The sequence below is a fragment of the Salvelinus fontinalis genome, chromosome 11 (genome assembly GCF_029448725.1).
Source record: "Salvelinus fontinalis isolate EN_2023a chromosome 11, ASM2944872v1, whole genome shotgun sequence".
Taxonomy (NCBI): Eukaryota; Metazoa; Chordata; class Actinopteri; order Salmoniformes; family Salmonidae; genus Salvelinus; species Salvelinus fontinalis.
In genome coordinates this window covers 35,777,388-35,790,993 of record NC_074675.1, presented here as the reverse complement: position 1 = coordinate 35,790,993, position 13,606 = coordinate 35,777,388, and the positions used below count along the sequence as shown (strand labels likewise).

Below are 13,606 nucleotides of genomic sequence, written 5' to 3'. Positions count from 1 at the left end.
TGTGTCTGTCAATGGTATTCTCAAAGGCAACCCGGAACATATACCAGTCCACGTGATCAAAACAATCTTGAAGCATTGATTCCGATTGGTCAGACCAGCGTTGAATAGACCTTAGCATGGGTACTTCCTGTTTGAGTTTCTGCCTATAGGAAGGGAGGAACAGAATGGAGTCATGATTTGATTTGCCAAAGGGAAGGTGTGGGAGGGCCTTGTAGCTATGGCAGACGGGAGAGTAACAATGTTTGAGATATTTTGAAGTGTGAGTACTACATTCAATGTGTTGATAAAATTTTGGTAGAGTTTTCCTCATTTGCTTTGTTAAAATCCCAAGCTACAATAAATGCGGCTTTGGGATATATGGTTTCCAGTTTGATACAAAGTTCAGTGTAGTTCCTTGAGGGCCGTTGTGGTATCGGCTTGAGGGAATATACAGTGCATTCGGAAACTATTCAGACCCCTTCACTTTTTCCACATTTTGTTATGTTACAGATTTATTCTAAAATTGATGAAAGTTTTTTTTTTCTCATCAATCTACACACAATGCCCCATAATGAACATCTATATAGTAATGCTGTTCATTGACTATAGCTCAGCATTCAACACCATAGTACCCTCAAAGCTCATCATTAAGCTCGAGGCCCTGGATCTGACCCCTGCCCTGTGCAACTGGTTCCTGGACTTCCCGACGGGCCGCCCCCAGGTGGTCAAGGTAGGAAACAACACCTCCACTTCGTTGATCCCCAACACTAGGGTGCGTGCTCAGCCCCCTCCTGTACTCATCGTTCACCCATGACTGCGTGGCCACGCATGCCTCCAACTCAATCATCAAGTTTGCATACCACACAACAGTAGTAGGTTTGATGACCAACAATGACAAGACAGCCTACAGGGAGGTGGTGAGCACTCTGGGAGTGTGGTGCCTGGAAAATAACCTCTCACTTAATGTCAAGAAAACAAAGGAGCTGATTGTGGACTTCAGGAAACAGCAGAGGGAGCACCCCCCTATCCACATCGACGGGACCGCAGTGGAGAAGGTGGAAAGCTTCAAGTTCCTCGGCGTACACATCACTGACAAACTGAAATGGTCCACCCACACAGACAGTGTGGTGAAGAAGGCGCAACAGCGCAACAGCGCCTCTTCAACCTCAAGAGGCTAAAGAAATTTGGCTTGGCACCTAAAACCCTCACAAACTTCTACAGATGCACAATTGAGAGCATCCTGTCGGACTGTATCACCGCCTGGTACGGCAACTGCACCGCCCGCAACCGCAGGGCTCTCCAGAGGGTGGTGCGGTCTGCCCAACGCATTACCAGGGGCAAACTACCTTCAGGACACCTACAGCACCCGATTTCATAGGAAGGCCAAAAAAATCATCAAGGAAACAACCACCCGAGCCACTGCCTGTTCTATCATCCAGAAGGCAAGGTCAGAACAGGTGCATCAAAGCTGGGACAGAGAGACTGAAAAGCAGCTTCTATCTCAAGGCCATCAGACTGTTAAACAGCCATCACTAGCACATTAGAGGCTGCTGCTTATATACAGACTTGAAATCACTGGCCACTTTAATAATGTTTACATATTTTGCATTTCTCATGTCATATGTATATACTGTATTATATTCTACTGTATCTTAGTCTATGCCGCTCTGATATTGCTTGTCCATATATTTCTATATTCTTAATTACATTCCTTTACTTAGATGTGTGTGTGTGTTTGTTGTTGTGAAACTGTTAGATATTACTGCACTGTTGGAGCTAGAAACACAGCATTTTGCTATACTCGCAATAACATCTTCTAAACACGTCTATGTGACCAATAAAATTTGATTTGAACATCTGGAAAATGTGTATGTGACGAATAAAATTAGATTAAGATTTGATCTGTTACCATTAATGCTAAATTGTGTAGTGTGTTGCCTATGCAAATGAACCTCAAACAATGAAAACGTGTGGTGGGCGGGGCCTGTCCGGGCCGACCCCGCCCACAACCGCGCAGTTACATGTGCCGCAGTGTGGTGTACAATCACAGTTTTTAAATTCTACCGTGACTATCTGTGAAAGATGTCAGTCAAACTAGTTTTGAAATTGGGGGACTGGGAAAACTTCTTCCTACTGTGTCAGAGAAGTTTTGGTTTTGGAAGAATACTACCGTAGCAGGCGTAAAAAGACGCCTGAGCAGAGTCCTCACAACAGTTTTTTCAGGGGAAACTGCTGTAGCCCTGAAAACCGGAAACATCCGTTTTCACCACCCCGATGAGAGTGGAACACTAACGCTACTGCCTGAACTTTTTTTTTAGCCCTCCCCCAATCTGTATGTATCACTAATGTCTCTGTTCGATTTGTTACTTTATTGCAATGGAATGGTAGGACCCATTGGCTAGTAGTGATGGAGACCAAGTTCTAAAACGGCGCAGGTAGAAAAGTGACTCCTTTCCACTCCGCTCGGTCGGTTACCGCGAGTATAATAACGTTAAAAGAGATCTAGAATGGAGACTGTTGAGCAGCTCGTGTCGTTTAACCATATCCCAGTCCAGTTAAACGGAGGCACGCCTTGGGGGTTCACGCTGAAAGGAGGTCTCGAGCACGGAGAACCGCTCATCATCACTAAAGTGAGTCGTGATTTGTTTTCAGAACTCTCGCACGCGCTCTGTTGTCGTGGGATACGTTTTAGTTGAGCTTTTACTGTTAGACTGACCGTCCACAAGGCCAATGCAATGTCCATTTGTTAGGCTACATAATTCTTGTGGTTTATGACTGTGTGTGAGAGTAACATGTCCAGTCTGTAGAACTGCATGGCTGGATATTTTGTTGCAACTTCTTTGCCTTTAATTCATCAATGTTCCACCACAGTCCTTTGAAACTTTGTTCATTCTTGTGACTATATAGAAATAAGAATACATAGTATAGCTTGCAGTGGTCACTACTGGGCATTTCCATCTAAAATGAGCCATAAGCACCAACATGTGAAGTGCATAGGAGAATTTCAAATTAGCTGTCAAAGCTGAGTTTTATTGATTTTTATTAAGGCATATACCTTTTTTAAGCCATTTTCCAACCTAAAAAATAGGAATAAGCAAAATCATTGACTTCTGGTCAACATATACCAGAAACAGTTATACACAGGATTATAAATCCATCAAAACACAATCATGTGGTTGAAGCAAAAACCCTGCCAACTAATATGAACACTTTTATATTTAGTTTTAGAGAAATAATTTGCCTTCTCTATTAAATTTAACAAACATTGCCGTGTTATTCCAATACCAAAAACCCACGTTTTATTAAGATAATTTCTATTTTCTCTCCCTCATGGGGGGATAATGAAAGTTCACACTCACCGAAGTAGCAAGTAAAGGTATACCTACCAATTTAGTTAGTGTTTTTACTGATATCAAGTTTGTTTATGAATGTATTAAGTGATTTAAAACCCATAATTCTGTAACTAAATCAGAATTATTTGCAATTGAATTGGCTACAATGGGAAATCATAGTAGTCATAAACCACAGTTGGGTCACCTGCTACTGTCCTCCCTTCCACTGGCATACCGTTATGTTCAGCTCAACAAAAAAGTTTTTTCTCTCTTTCTGTGGTCTGGTGGTCAAAGCCAAGATGTGGTCGGTATGCCCTGGCCGGACCAAATCTGAACCAATCCTAGACGTCTATGTTTCACAAGTTTGTACAGTACAGTAGACAACAGTACAGTCAAGAAAAGAGTACTGTAGAGTTCAGTACAGTAGAGCACACTAGAGTAGAGTACAGTGTATTGTATTGAACATATCTACTTTACTGTACAATATGGAACTCTGCTGTGCTGTACTGTCCAAAGTTGTGAAACACAGACATCTATAATTGTTTCAGATTTGGTCTGGACCGGACCAACCAAATGTGGTCTTGTTTGGGGGCGGAGCTCATTACAATAATAGCCAGTGTGTACAAATATACCCAAATATGAAAAAGGATATTGCATATGCTACCTTCGTGTACCTATTCAGGATGCATTACCATGAATATAATGATATTCATAACCATAATTATGCATTTCTGTATAATACAGATCAGGGAGCCATAAATCCTGTACATGGTAGATTGTTACCCATAAATACCGTAAATACTTTACCAGGTGTACATCCACTTTACTTGCTGTATGTAGTTAAATAACCCACATACATTTTCAAATTCAAGGTGCCATGGCATAGCTGACAACTCATTCTTTCTGCAGATATCTTTGAATCTTAGGTTTTTATGCGACCACATTTTTCCAAAAACGGACAGATTTTACCATAATCCCATTACCAAAGTTTACAAAGAGTTGTATGGTTCGTTAAACTATGAAATCAAAGTTTTTTGTTGATGTTTTGTTTGGCAAACATTTTAAAGTGAAAACTAATTCAAATAATGGAATTGCCAACATGTTCAACAGTGCACAGACAGTCACCTATTGTTGTTTCCACATGACTGCAGTAGCTTTTAGGTCTACATCCCAAATGGCACCCTATTACATATGTAGTGCACTGCTTTTTACCATGGTCCGTATGGGTCTGGCCAACAGTAATGCACTATATATGGGAAATAGGGTGCAATTTGGGACAGTAGTTTCTTCTCCTTTATCACAGCCGGGTGTGATAAACGTTTCTACTGCTTAGATTTGACACAATTGTGCGTGTGTGAGTGAGTTGTCAAAATGTTCTTAATGTTTAAACGGCCATGTCCTTCTCTTTAAACGATAAGAAAACAATTGTAAAATTACATGTGATTTCACCATAGATATGGTCCTGCGTATGACCGCTAGGTCCTGCGTATGACCGCACAGTTTTAGAGGCCGAGAGAAACTGTCCAGAAACAGACAAAGATCTTTCTTCTGAAACTTGTCAGTCTATTCTTGTTCTGAGAAATGAAGGCTATTCCATGCGAGAAATTACCAAGAAAATGAAGATCTGGTACAATGCTGTGTACTACTTCCTTCACAGAACAGCGCAAACTGGTTCTCACCAGAATGAAAAGAGGAGTGGGAGGCCCAATCCTCTTTTTGCACAACTTAGCAAAAGGACAAGTACATTAGTGTCTAGTTTTTTGAACCCACAAATTCTGATGCGCCAGATACTCAACTAGTCTAAAGAAGGCCAGTTTTATTGCTTCTATAATCAGCACAACAGTTTTCAGCTGTGCTAACATAATTGCAAAAGGGTTTACGAATGATCAATTAGCCTTTTTTTAAATGATAAACTTGGATTGGCTAACACAATGTGCCATTGGAACACAGATCTGTACGCCCATGTAGATATTCCATAAAAAACCTGCCGTTTCCAGCTACAAATGTCATTTACAACATTAACAATGTCTACACTGTAATTCTGATAAATTTTATGTTATTTTAATTGACAACTAATGTGCTTTTCTTTCAAAAATAAGGACATTTCTAGGTGACCCCAAACTTTTGAACGGTAATGTGTATTTTTCAATGGTGCTGTGATGTTTTTCACAATTTTTGAACCTTTCTAATCATATACACTGCTCAAAAAAATAAAGGGAACACTTAAACAACACAATGTAACTCCAAGTCAATCACACTTCTGTGACATCAAACTGTCCACTTAGGAAGCAACACTGATTGACAATACATTTCACATGCTGTTGTGCAAATGGAATAGACAACAGGTGGAAATTATAGGCAATTAGCAAGACACCCCCAATAAAGGAGTGGTTCTGCAGGTGGTGACCACAGACCACTTCTCAGTTCCTATGCTTCCTGGCTGATGTTTTGGTCACTTTTGAATGCTGGCGGTGCTTTCACTCTAGTGGTAGCATGAGACGGAGTCTACAACCCACACAAGTGGCTCAGGTAGTGCAGCTCATCCAGGATGGCACATCAATGCGAGCTGTGGCAAGAAGGTTTGCTGTGTCTGTCAGCGTAGTGTCCAGAGCATGGAGGCGCTACCAGGAGACAGGCCAGTACATCAGGAGACGTGGAGGAGGCCGTAGGAGGGCAACAACCCAGCAGCAGGACCGCTACCTCCGCCTTTGTGCAAGGAGGACTAGGAGGAGCACTGCCAGAGCCCTACAAAATGACCTCCAGCAGGCCACAAATATGCATGTGTCTGCTCAAACGGTCAGAAACAGACTCCATGAGGGTGGTATGAGGGCCCGACGTCCACAGGTGGGGATTGTGCTTACAGCCCAACACCGTGCAGGACGTTTGGCATTTGCCAGAGAACACCAAGATTGGCAAATTCGCCACTGGCGCCCTGTGCACTTCAGATGAAAGCAGGTTCACACTGAGCACGTGACAGACTTAACAGTCTGGAGACGCTGTGGAGAACGTTCTGTTGCCTGCAACATCCTCCTGCATGACCGGTTTGGCGATGGGTCAGTCATGGTGTGGGGTGGCATTTCTTTGGGGGACCGCACAGCCCTCCATGGGCTCGCCAGAGGTAGCCTGACTGCCATTGGGTACCGAGATGAGATCCTCAGACCCCTTGTGAGACCTTATGCTGGTGCGGTTGGCCCTGGGTTCCTCCTAATGCAAGACAATGCTAGACCTCATGTGGCTGGAGTGTGTCAGCAGTTCCTGCAAGAGAAAGGCATTGATGCTATGGACTGGCCCGTCCGTTCCCCAGACCTGAATCCAATTGAGCACATCTGGGACATCATGTCTCGCGCCATCCACCAACGCCACGTTGCACCACATACTATCCAGGAGTTGGCGGATGCTTTAGTCCAGGTCTGGGAGGAGATCCCTCAGGAGACCATCCGCCACCTCATCAGGAGCATGCCCAGGCGTTGTAGGGAGGTCATACAGGCACGTGGAGGCCACACACACTACTGAGCCTCATTTTGACTTGTTTTAAGGACATTACATCAAAGTTGGATTAGCCTGTAGTGTGGTTTTCCACTTTAATTTTGAGCGTGACTCCAAATCCAGACCTCCATGGGTTGATAAATTTGATTTCCATTGATAATTTTTGTGTGATTTTGTTGTCAGCACATTCAACTATGTAAAGAAAAATGTATTTCATAAGAATATTTCATTCATTCAGATCTAGGATATGTTATTATAGTGTTCCCTTTATTTTTTTGAGCAGTGTATTATCCACAGATTGTGAGCTAAAGATAAAAACCATTTCTTACGAGTACTTTTATATTATTTATTGATTGACTATGGCTTTCCAAATCACCCAACACTGCTATTTGTAAGGTTTATTTTAAGTGCATGTTGTGGTTAAAAAACAAACAACTTTTGCCATTCCTGAACCTGTGACCAGAAACAAGCTACATAGGGGCCATACCAGAATAAGTGACATTGATTCTGTCTCTTCGCAGCAAAATCTGCAGAGCTGAGATTGTTGTATGCCCTGTACATATAGCATTCTGTTTGTGACAAGAAATGTATATTATTTAAATAGAAAAACTCTAAGTGTTGAATCAAGCAAATTTTTGTACCAGTTCATAAACCATGTGCCATGGAATTAATTGGTACATCGAAAATCTCCTATTTATTTTGCAACCTGTATGGCGCAGCTGTCAACATTTTTGTCCTCAGATGAAACTGGTATATTTTTCTATTTATGCCAGTTCCTTTCAGCCAGTTTGTATCTTTAATATATGGCAGGCAAACAAATTCCCTACATTCTCTCTTTTCCACTTGCCTCCTCAATTTCTGCAATCAGTTGGTTGTAAGTTTGGATTGAGTAGATATTCCCATACATTTTTGATAACTGCATATGTAACAACTCCATTTCTATTCATAATATCATTAATAAATGTAATATCATAAAAAATAAAAATTCCCGATAAAGAATGTTTTTTTATTAACCTCTCTAGGGTATGTGGGACGGTAGTGTTTCACCTCGTCAACAGCCAGTGAAACTGCAGGGCGCCAAATTCAAAACAACAGAAATCCCATAATTAAAATTCCTCAAACATATATGTATTTTACACCATTTTAAAGATACACTTGTTGTAAATCCAGCCACAGTGTCCGATTTTCAAGTAGGCTTTACGACAAAAGCAAACCAAACGATTATGTTAGGTGAGTGCCTATTCACAGAAAAACACAGCCATTTTTTCCAGCCAAAGAGGAGTCACAAAAAGCAGAAATATAGATCAAATGAATCAATAACCTTTGATCTTCATCAGACGACACTCATAGGACTTCATGTTACACAATACATGTATGTTTTGTTCTGTAAAGTTCATATTTATATCCAAAAATCTCAGTTTACATTGGTGCGTTATGTTCAGTAGTTCCTAAACATCCGGTGATTTTGCAGAGCCACATCAATTTACAGAAATAGTCATCATAAATGTTGATGAAAATACAAGTGTTACACATTGAATTTTAGATCCACTTCTCCTTAATGCAACCACTGTGTCAGAATTTAAAAAAAAACTTTGCGGAAAAAGCAAACCATGCAATAATCTGAGTACGGCTCTCAGACGACAAATCAACCCAAAGAGATATCCGCCATGTTGGAGTCAACATAAGCATTATAAATATTATAAATATTATATTATAAATATTCACTTACCTATTCACTTACCTTTGATGATCTTAATCAGAATGCACTCCCAGGAATCTCAGTTCTACAATAAATGTTTGTTTTGTTCGATAATGTCCATCATTTATGTTCAAATTCCTCCTTGTTGTTCGCACGTTCAGTACACAATCTAAACTCGCGACGCGCGGAAAGTACGGACGAAAAGTCCAAACAGTTCCGTTACAGTCCGTAGAAACATGTCAAGCGATGTATAGAATCAATCTTTAGGATGTTTGTAACACAAATCTTCAATAATGTTCCAACCGGAGAATTCCTTTGTCTTCAGAAATGCGATGGGACGCAGCTAACTCTCACATGAACGCGCATGGTCAGCTCGTGGCACTCTGGGAGAGACCTTACTCGATCTCCTCTCATTCGCCCCCACTTCACAGTAGAAGCATCAAACAAGGTTCTATGACAGTTGACATCTAGTGGAAGCCTTAGGAAGTGCAACATGACCCCATTTCCACTGTACGTTGGATAAGCAAAGAGTTGAAAACCAACAAACCTCAGATTTCTTACTTCCTGGTTGGATTTTTTCTCAGGTTTTTGCCTGCCATACAAGTTCTGTTATTCTCACAGACATCATTCAAACAGTTTTAGAAACTTCAGTGTGATTTATCCAAATCTACTAATAATATGCATATCCTAGGATCTGGGCCTGAGTAGCAGGCAGTTTACTCTGAGCACGCTTTTCATCCGGACGTGAAAATACTGCCCCCTTCCTCAAAGAAGTTAATTAGTATATTGGACTTTAGCCATAACATTTGTTGTAATATTTGGTAGATTTTTTTGGGAGGACTAAACTGAAATTGTAACCAGCTTTGTATGGCTTGTTTACGAAAGGGCGATACTTGAAACAAAACATTTTTTGCATATGAGAAGTTGTAATCTGTATGAAGGCAAAAAGGCAATTTTTGAACAAAGTATGAGTATTCCTTAATAATCTACTGAAGAACCGTTTTGGGTTTAAGTATGACTTATGTATGAATGAAGCTTTTAGTGAGTGGTTTAAAGCTTTAATATTTAATAATTTTAGCCCCTCAAACTCCTATTCATTATATAAATAGACACTTTTTAATTTTGTCTGGCTTAGCATTCCAAATAAAATGAAATATTTTTTGCTCATATGATTTAAAAAAACGAGTCATTTGAAGTAGGCAGTGCCATCAGTAAGTAAGTAAACTGTGATAGGACCAAAGTGTTAACCCCCCCCCCCCCACATAAATAGACAAGTATTTACCTCTCCATGGTTGCAGAATCTTATCTATTTTTGCTGACTTTATATTGAAATTGTGGTAAGTTAATTTATATTTTTTGAGATGTGTATACCAAGTATGTCTACTTCACCATCTGCCCATTTTATTGGTAAAGTACAAGGTAGTGTAAACAATCCAATACTTAATATGGCACACTTGTCATAATTAGGTTTTATTCCAGAGGCTAGAAAGGTGATCAAGTTCTTCAGTGAGACTGTGCAGGGATCCAGATTTCAGACTTAAGAAAAAAATAGAGTCATCGGCATACATTGACACTTTTGTTTTTATCCCCTGGATTTCTAACCCCTTGACGTTCTTGTTGGATCTAATTTTAATAGCTAGCATTTCAATGGCCATAATAAATAGATATGGAGACAACGGACAGCCTTGTTATACTCTGCTTAAAAGCTCAATACTTTCTGAGAAGTAACCATTATTTACTATTTTACATCTGGGGTTGCTGTACATAACTTTAACCCATTGTATAAGAGATTAAGTAATCCAGGCATTTATATATAAATTCTAGTCGTACTTTATCAAACGCCTTTTCAAAATCTGCTATGTAGACCAGGCCTGGTATCTTCGATGTTTCATAATGTTCAATTGTTTTAAGTAATTGTCATATATTATCTCCAATATGACATCCATGTAAAAAACCTGTTTGATCAGGATGAACAATATCTGGTAAAAACCTTTTTTTAAATTTTATGTGCTATGCATTTCGCCAGGATTTTCGCATCACAACATTGAAGTTTAAGAGGCCTCCCAGTTTTTTAAATGGACTGGGTCTGGGTCCACCTGGGTCCTGTTTTAGTAGTAATGAAATCAGACCTTGTTGAGTACCTGAAAGTCTACCATTTGTATAAGAGTAATGAAAACATGCTAATAATGGGTCTTTGAGTACATCAAAAAAGGTCTGATATACCTACTGGTATACCGTCAAGGCCTGGTGTTTTTCCAGACTGAAAAGATTTTATTGCCTCAAAAAGTTCCTCTTCTGTAAGGTGGCCTTCAGACAGGTCTTTCTGTAAATGTGTTAGTTTTACATTATTGTTATTAGAAAACATATGTTTTCTTTGCCCATGACAAAAGTATATTTCTCCCTCCCAGTCCTTTTTCTATATTTGTAGAATTTGTTTCCTGTAAACAATATATATTATGTTCTTTATCTTTTAGCCATGTAAAAATGTGTTTTTGCCCTAATATTCCACCCACTAAAACCCCCCATATCTAGGTCTGTTGTCACTAAGACCAGCAGATCATCTACCTGACTCACGACGCACCTTTTGCGTCCTAAGGCAAACCCTTGGCCGCCAATTGCTGTTGGCCAGAGGGAAATATGGGAAGTCCATAAATATCTGAGGATGCTTAAGAGAACTAACCAAATAACATGGAAAACAGTCAGAAAAAAGTAAATAGTAACAATAAGAGATAATATTAATAGAACTAATAACAGCACAATCTTATAAATGAATGGTCATATTTGAAAGTCCTAGCAAGGCTATAAGCATGTTAGCCTAGCCTGCTCAGTACATTGGATTCAATGGTTTGACTTGCTTTTTTTTTTTTAATGAAGAGAAATTCATAAATATAATCGCAAGACCAGACCTTTTTTTATGTCCATTACATGCAAGACATATTTCTTGTAGTCCTCATTTATATCCTGTTGTATTCCGACGGAAAAAGGAACATAGATTCTAATGACTGCAAGTAAAAATTATTCTTAGACATCACATTATATCCTGCTGTATCGTGCCATGGCTGTGCCAGAGCCGACTGCAAGCCAACCCCGGGCACTCTCTTATGGGAAGGCATACCCAAGTTCAACTCACAATCGACTCTGACACAGCCAAGAACACATGCAGTACTGACAATCCAGAGCGAGTAAACCTGTAAAACCAACCCTCTCTCCACCCATACACATTTTGTTTTTTATTCAAGAGTTGTTGCTCTATCACTTCAGCTGTTTTACACCTAGGCCTATAATCATTAGGATCAAGAATATAAAAGGTAGCATAAATAGCTTATGGAAATATATAATATACCTTTCTCTTGCTTAGAGAAGTGCTTCCGTAAGCCAGTTATTGTATTAGTTCTACTGTTAACTTGAATCCCTTTATCCCAGTGTTAACCAGCCTGCCACACACTAGAGACAACAACCCTGTTGACAATACCTAATCCATCCATTTGCCGGTGTCTATCGGAAGAATAATCATCCTTAACATTTTTTATATTTATTTTTAATAAATAATAACACCAATAACACCAATTATTTTAGGATCGTGTAGGCCTATTCCAATAGAAAAACTAGGCAGGTTTTTAATTATATAATCCTTTATCCTAGCACTAAAAACGTAATATGAATAGATTTATTAATCTTAAAGGCTAATCCTTCCGATTCACATCGGCGAGCAAGGGCCGCACTATATAAGAGCTTTTAAGTCATAATATTCTCGACCTCTACAATTAGGCCATGTCATGTTAAACAAAAAAAAAATACTTTATACATTAGAAATACCAATCTTCAAATGTAATACATAAAAAGTCAGCCTTAACCATCCTCGCCGTCCCCTAAATAAAAACCTGATATTACGTCCATATTGTCCAAAGTTCCATATTTCCTAAATAGAAAAAGGATAAGTTCATCATTCCCATTCTGCATTACCATAAGTCCAACCTTTGTATTAAGTCCACGGTTCCATACTACATTAATAAAAAAATGAATCCATATTTGTACTGTGTAATGCGGTGCAAATATGTATCGGGGATTACTTCAGCAGGAGGTCGTGCCGTGTTGCGTTATTCAAGTGTGTAAACTTCTGTGCATCGTGGGGAGCTAACACGTAGCAGCCAAGACTCCAAGTGCAGGCTAGAAATGAGTAATTGGAGCATGCACGGTGCGCACAAAGTAAGGGGACGGGCTTGATCAGTGAGACACATTTGACAGAAGTACTGAAAGTAGCACATTCTAGTACTGAATAGTTTTTCATTTTTCTAGTATAGAAAAACTACAGAAGTTTCAGTATACCGTGCAACACTAGTGTGTGTTGTGCATGTCTTCCAGATTCACCCCTCTCTGAGCCAGGGGGGAGGGTCTAGAGGAGAATGAAAGGGAGTGGGAGAAAGAGCAGAGGGATATCCCCCATTCTCTTAGAAAGGGTAGAGCCTCATGTTTTAGTACAAGCTGCATGGTATTTGACTGACCATGTGTCCTTCCTTACTGATAACACTGTATAAGCCTTCATCTCTTACCCTCCTGTGGTATCCTGAGAAAGAGGATTGTCTGTGTGTGTGTGTGTGTTATTCTACTATAATCCTGTTGGTTAGGGGTTAAATGACACTGGTTACATCTGATTGAAGCCAATTCTCTGCCTAAACCTGCTAGCTAACTGGCTACACAAAACCCATATGGAGTGTTATCAGACATCGGAGTCACCAATGTGCGTTTGTTTGTTATTATTATGAATACAGAAAGTACATAATGTCTGTGGCTATGATGGTGGTGTACTGTTGTCATTTGTTAATATTTCTGCTCCTGCTGCTTCTAAAAACGTGTAGTCAGGACTGGAGATATGAAATGTTCCATTCTCCTCTCTATCTTTCCATCTCTGAACCCCCTAATCTGTTTCTACTAAGTCTGTAGGCTTGCCACATTAAAACACGGTATAATAGAGAGGTTGGAAGGCCAGTTCTGGGGATACTGTTGTATTTGTCCTACTCTGGCTCCAGATGTAAGGATGTTTTATGTATTTCATCTATCTTATGTATATAGTCTTATTTAGTATCTTATGACTTTGCTTATTTGTGAAACA

At 39.8% G+C, this 13,606-nt stretch overlaps 1 protein-coding gene across 1 annotated transcript in view; it reads left to right on the top strand.

The window, feature by feature from the left end:
- The first annotated feature begins 2,040 nt into the window (after positions 1 to 2,040).
- Positions 2,041 to 13,606, top strand: part of shroom4 (shroom family member 4) — an 84,754-nt gene continuing 73,188 nt past the window's right edge. Inside the window, exon 1 of the mRNA XM_055938559.1 lies at positions 2,041 to 2,609. Within this exon, the coding sequence (XP_055794534.1) occupies positions 2,487 to 2,609 (123 nt within the window). The 5' untranslated portion in view covers positions 2,041 to 2,486. The remainder of the gene's footprint in view (positions 2,610 to 13,606) is intronic.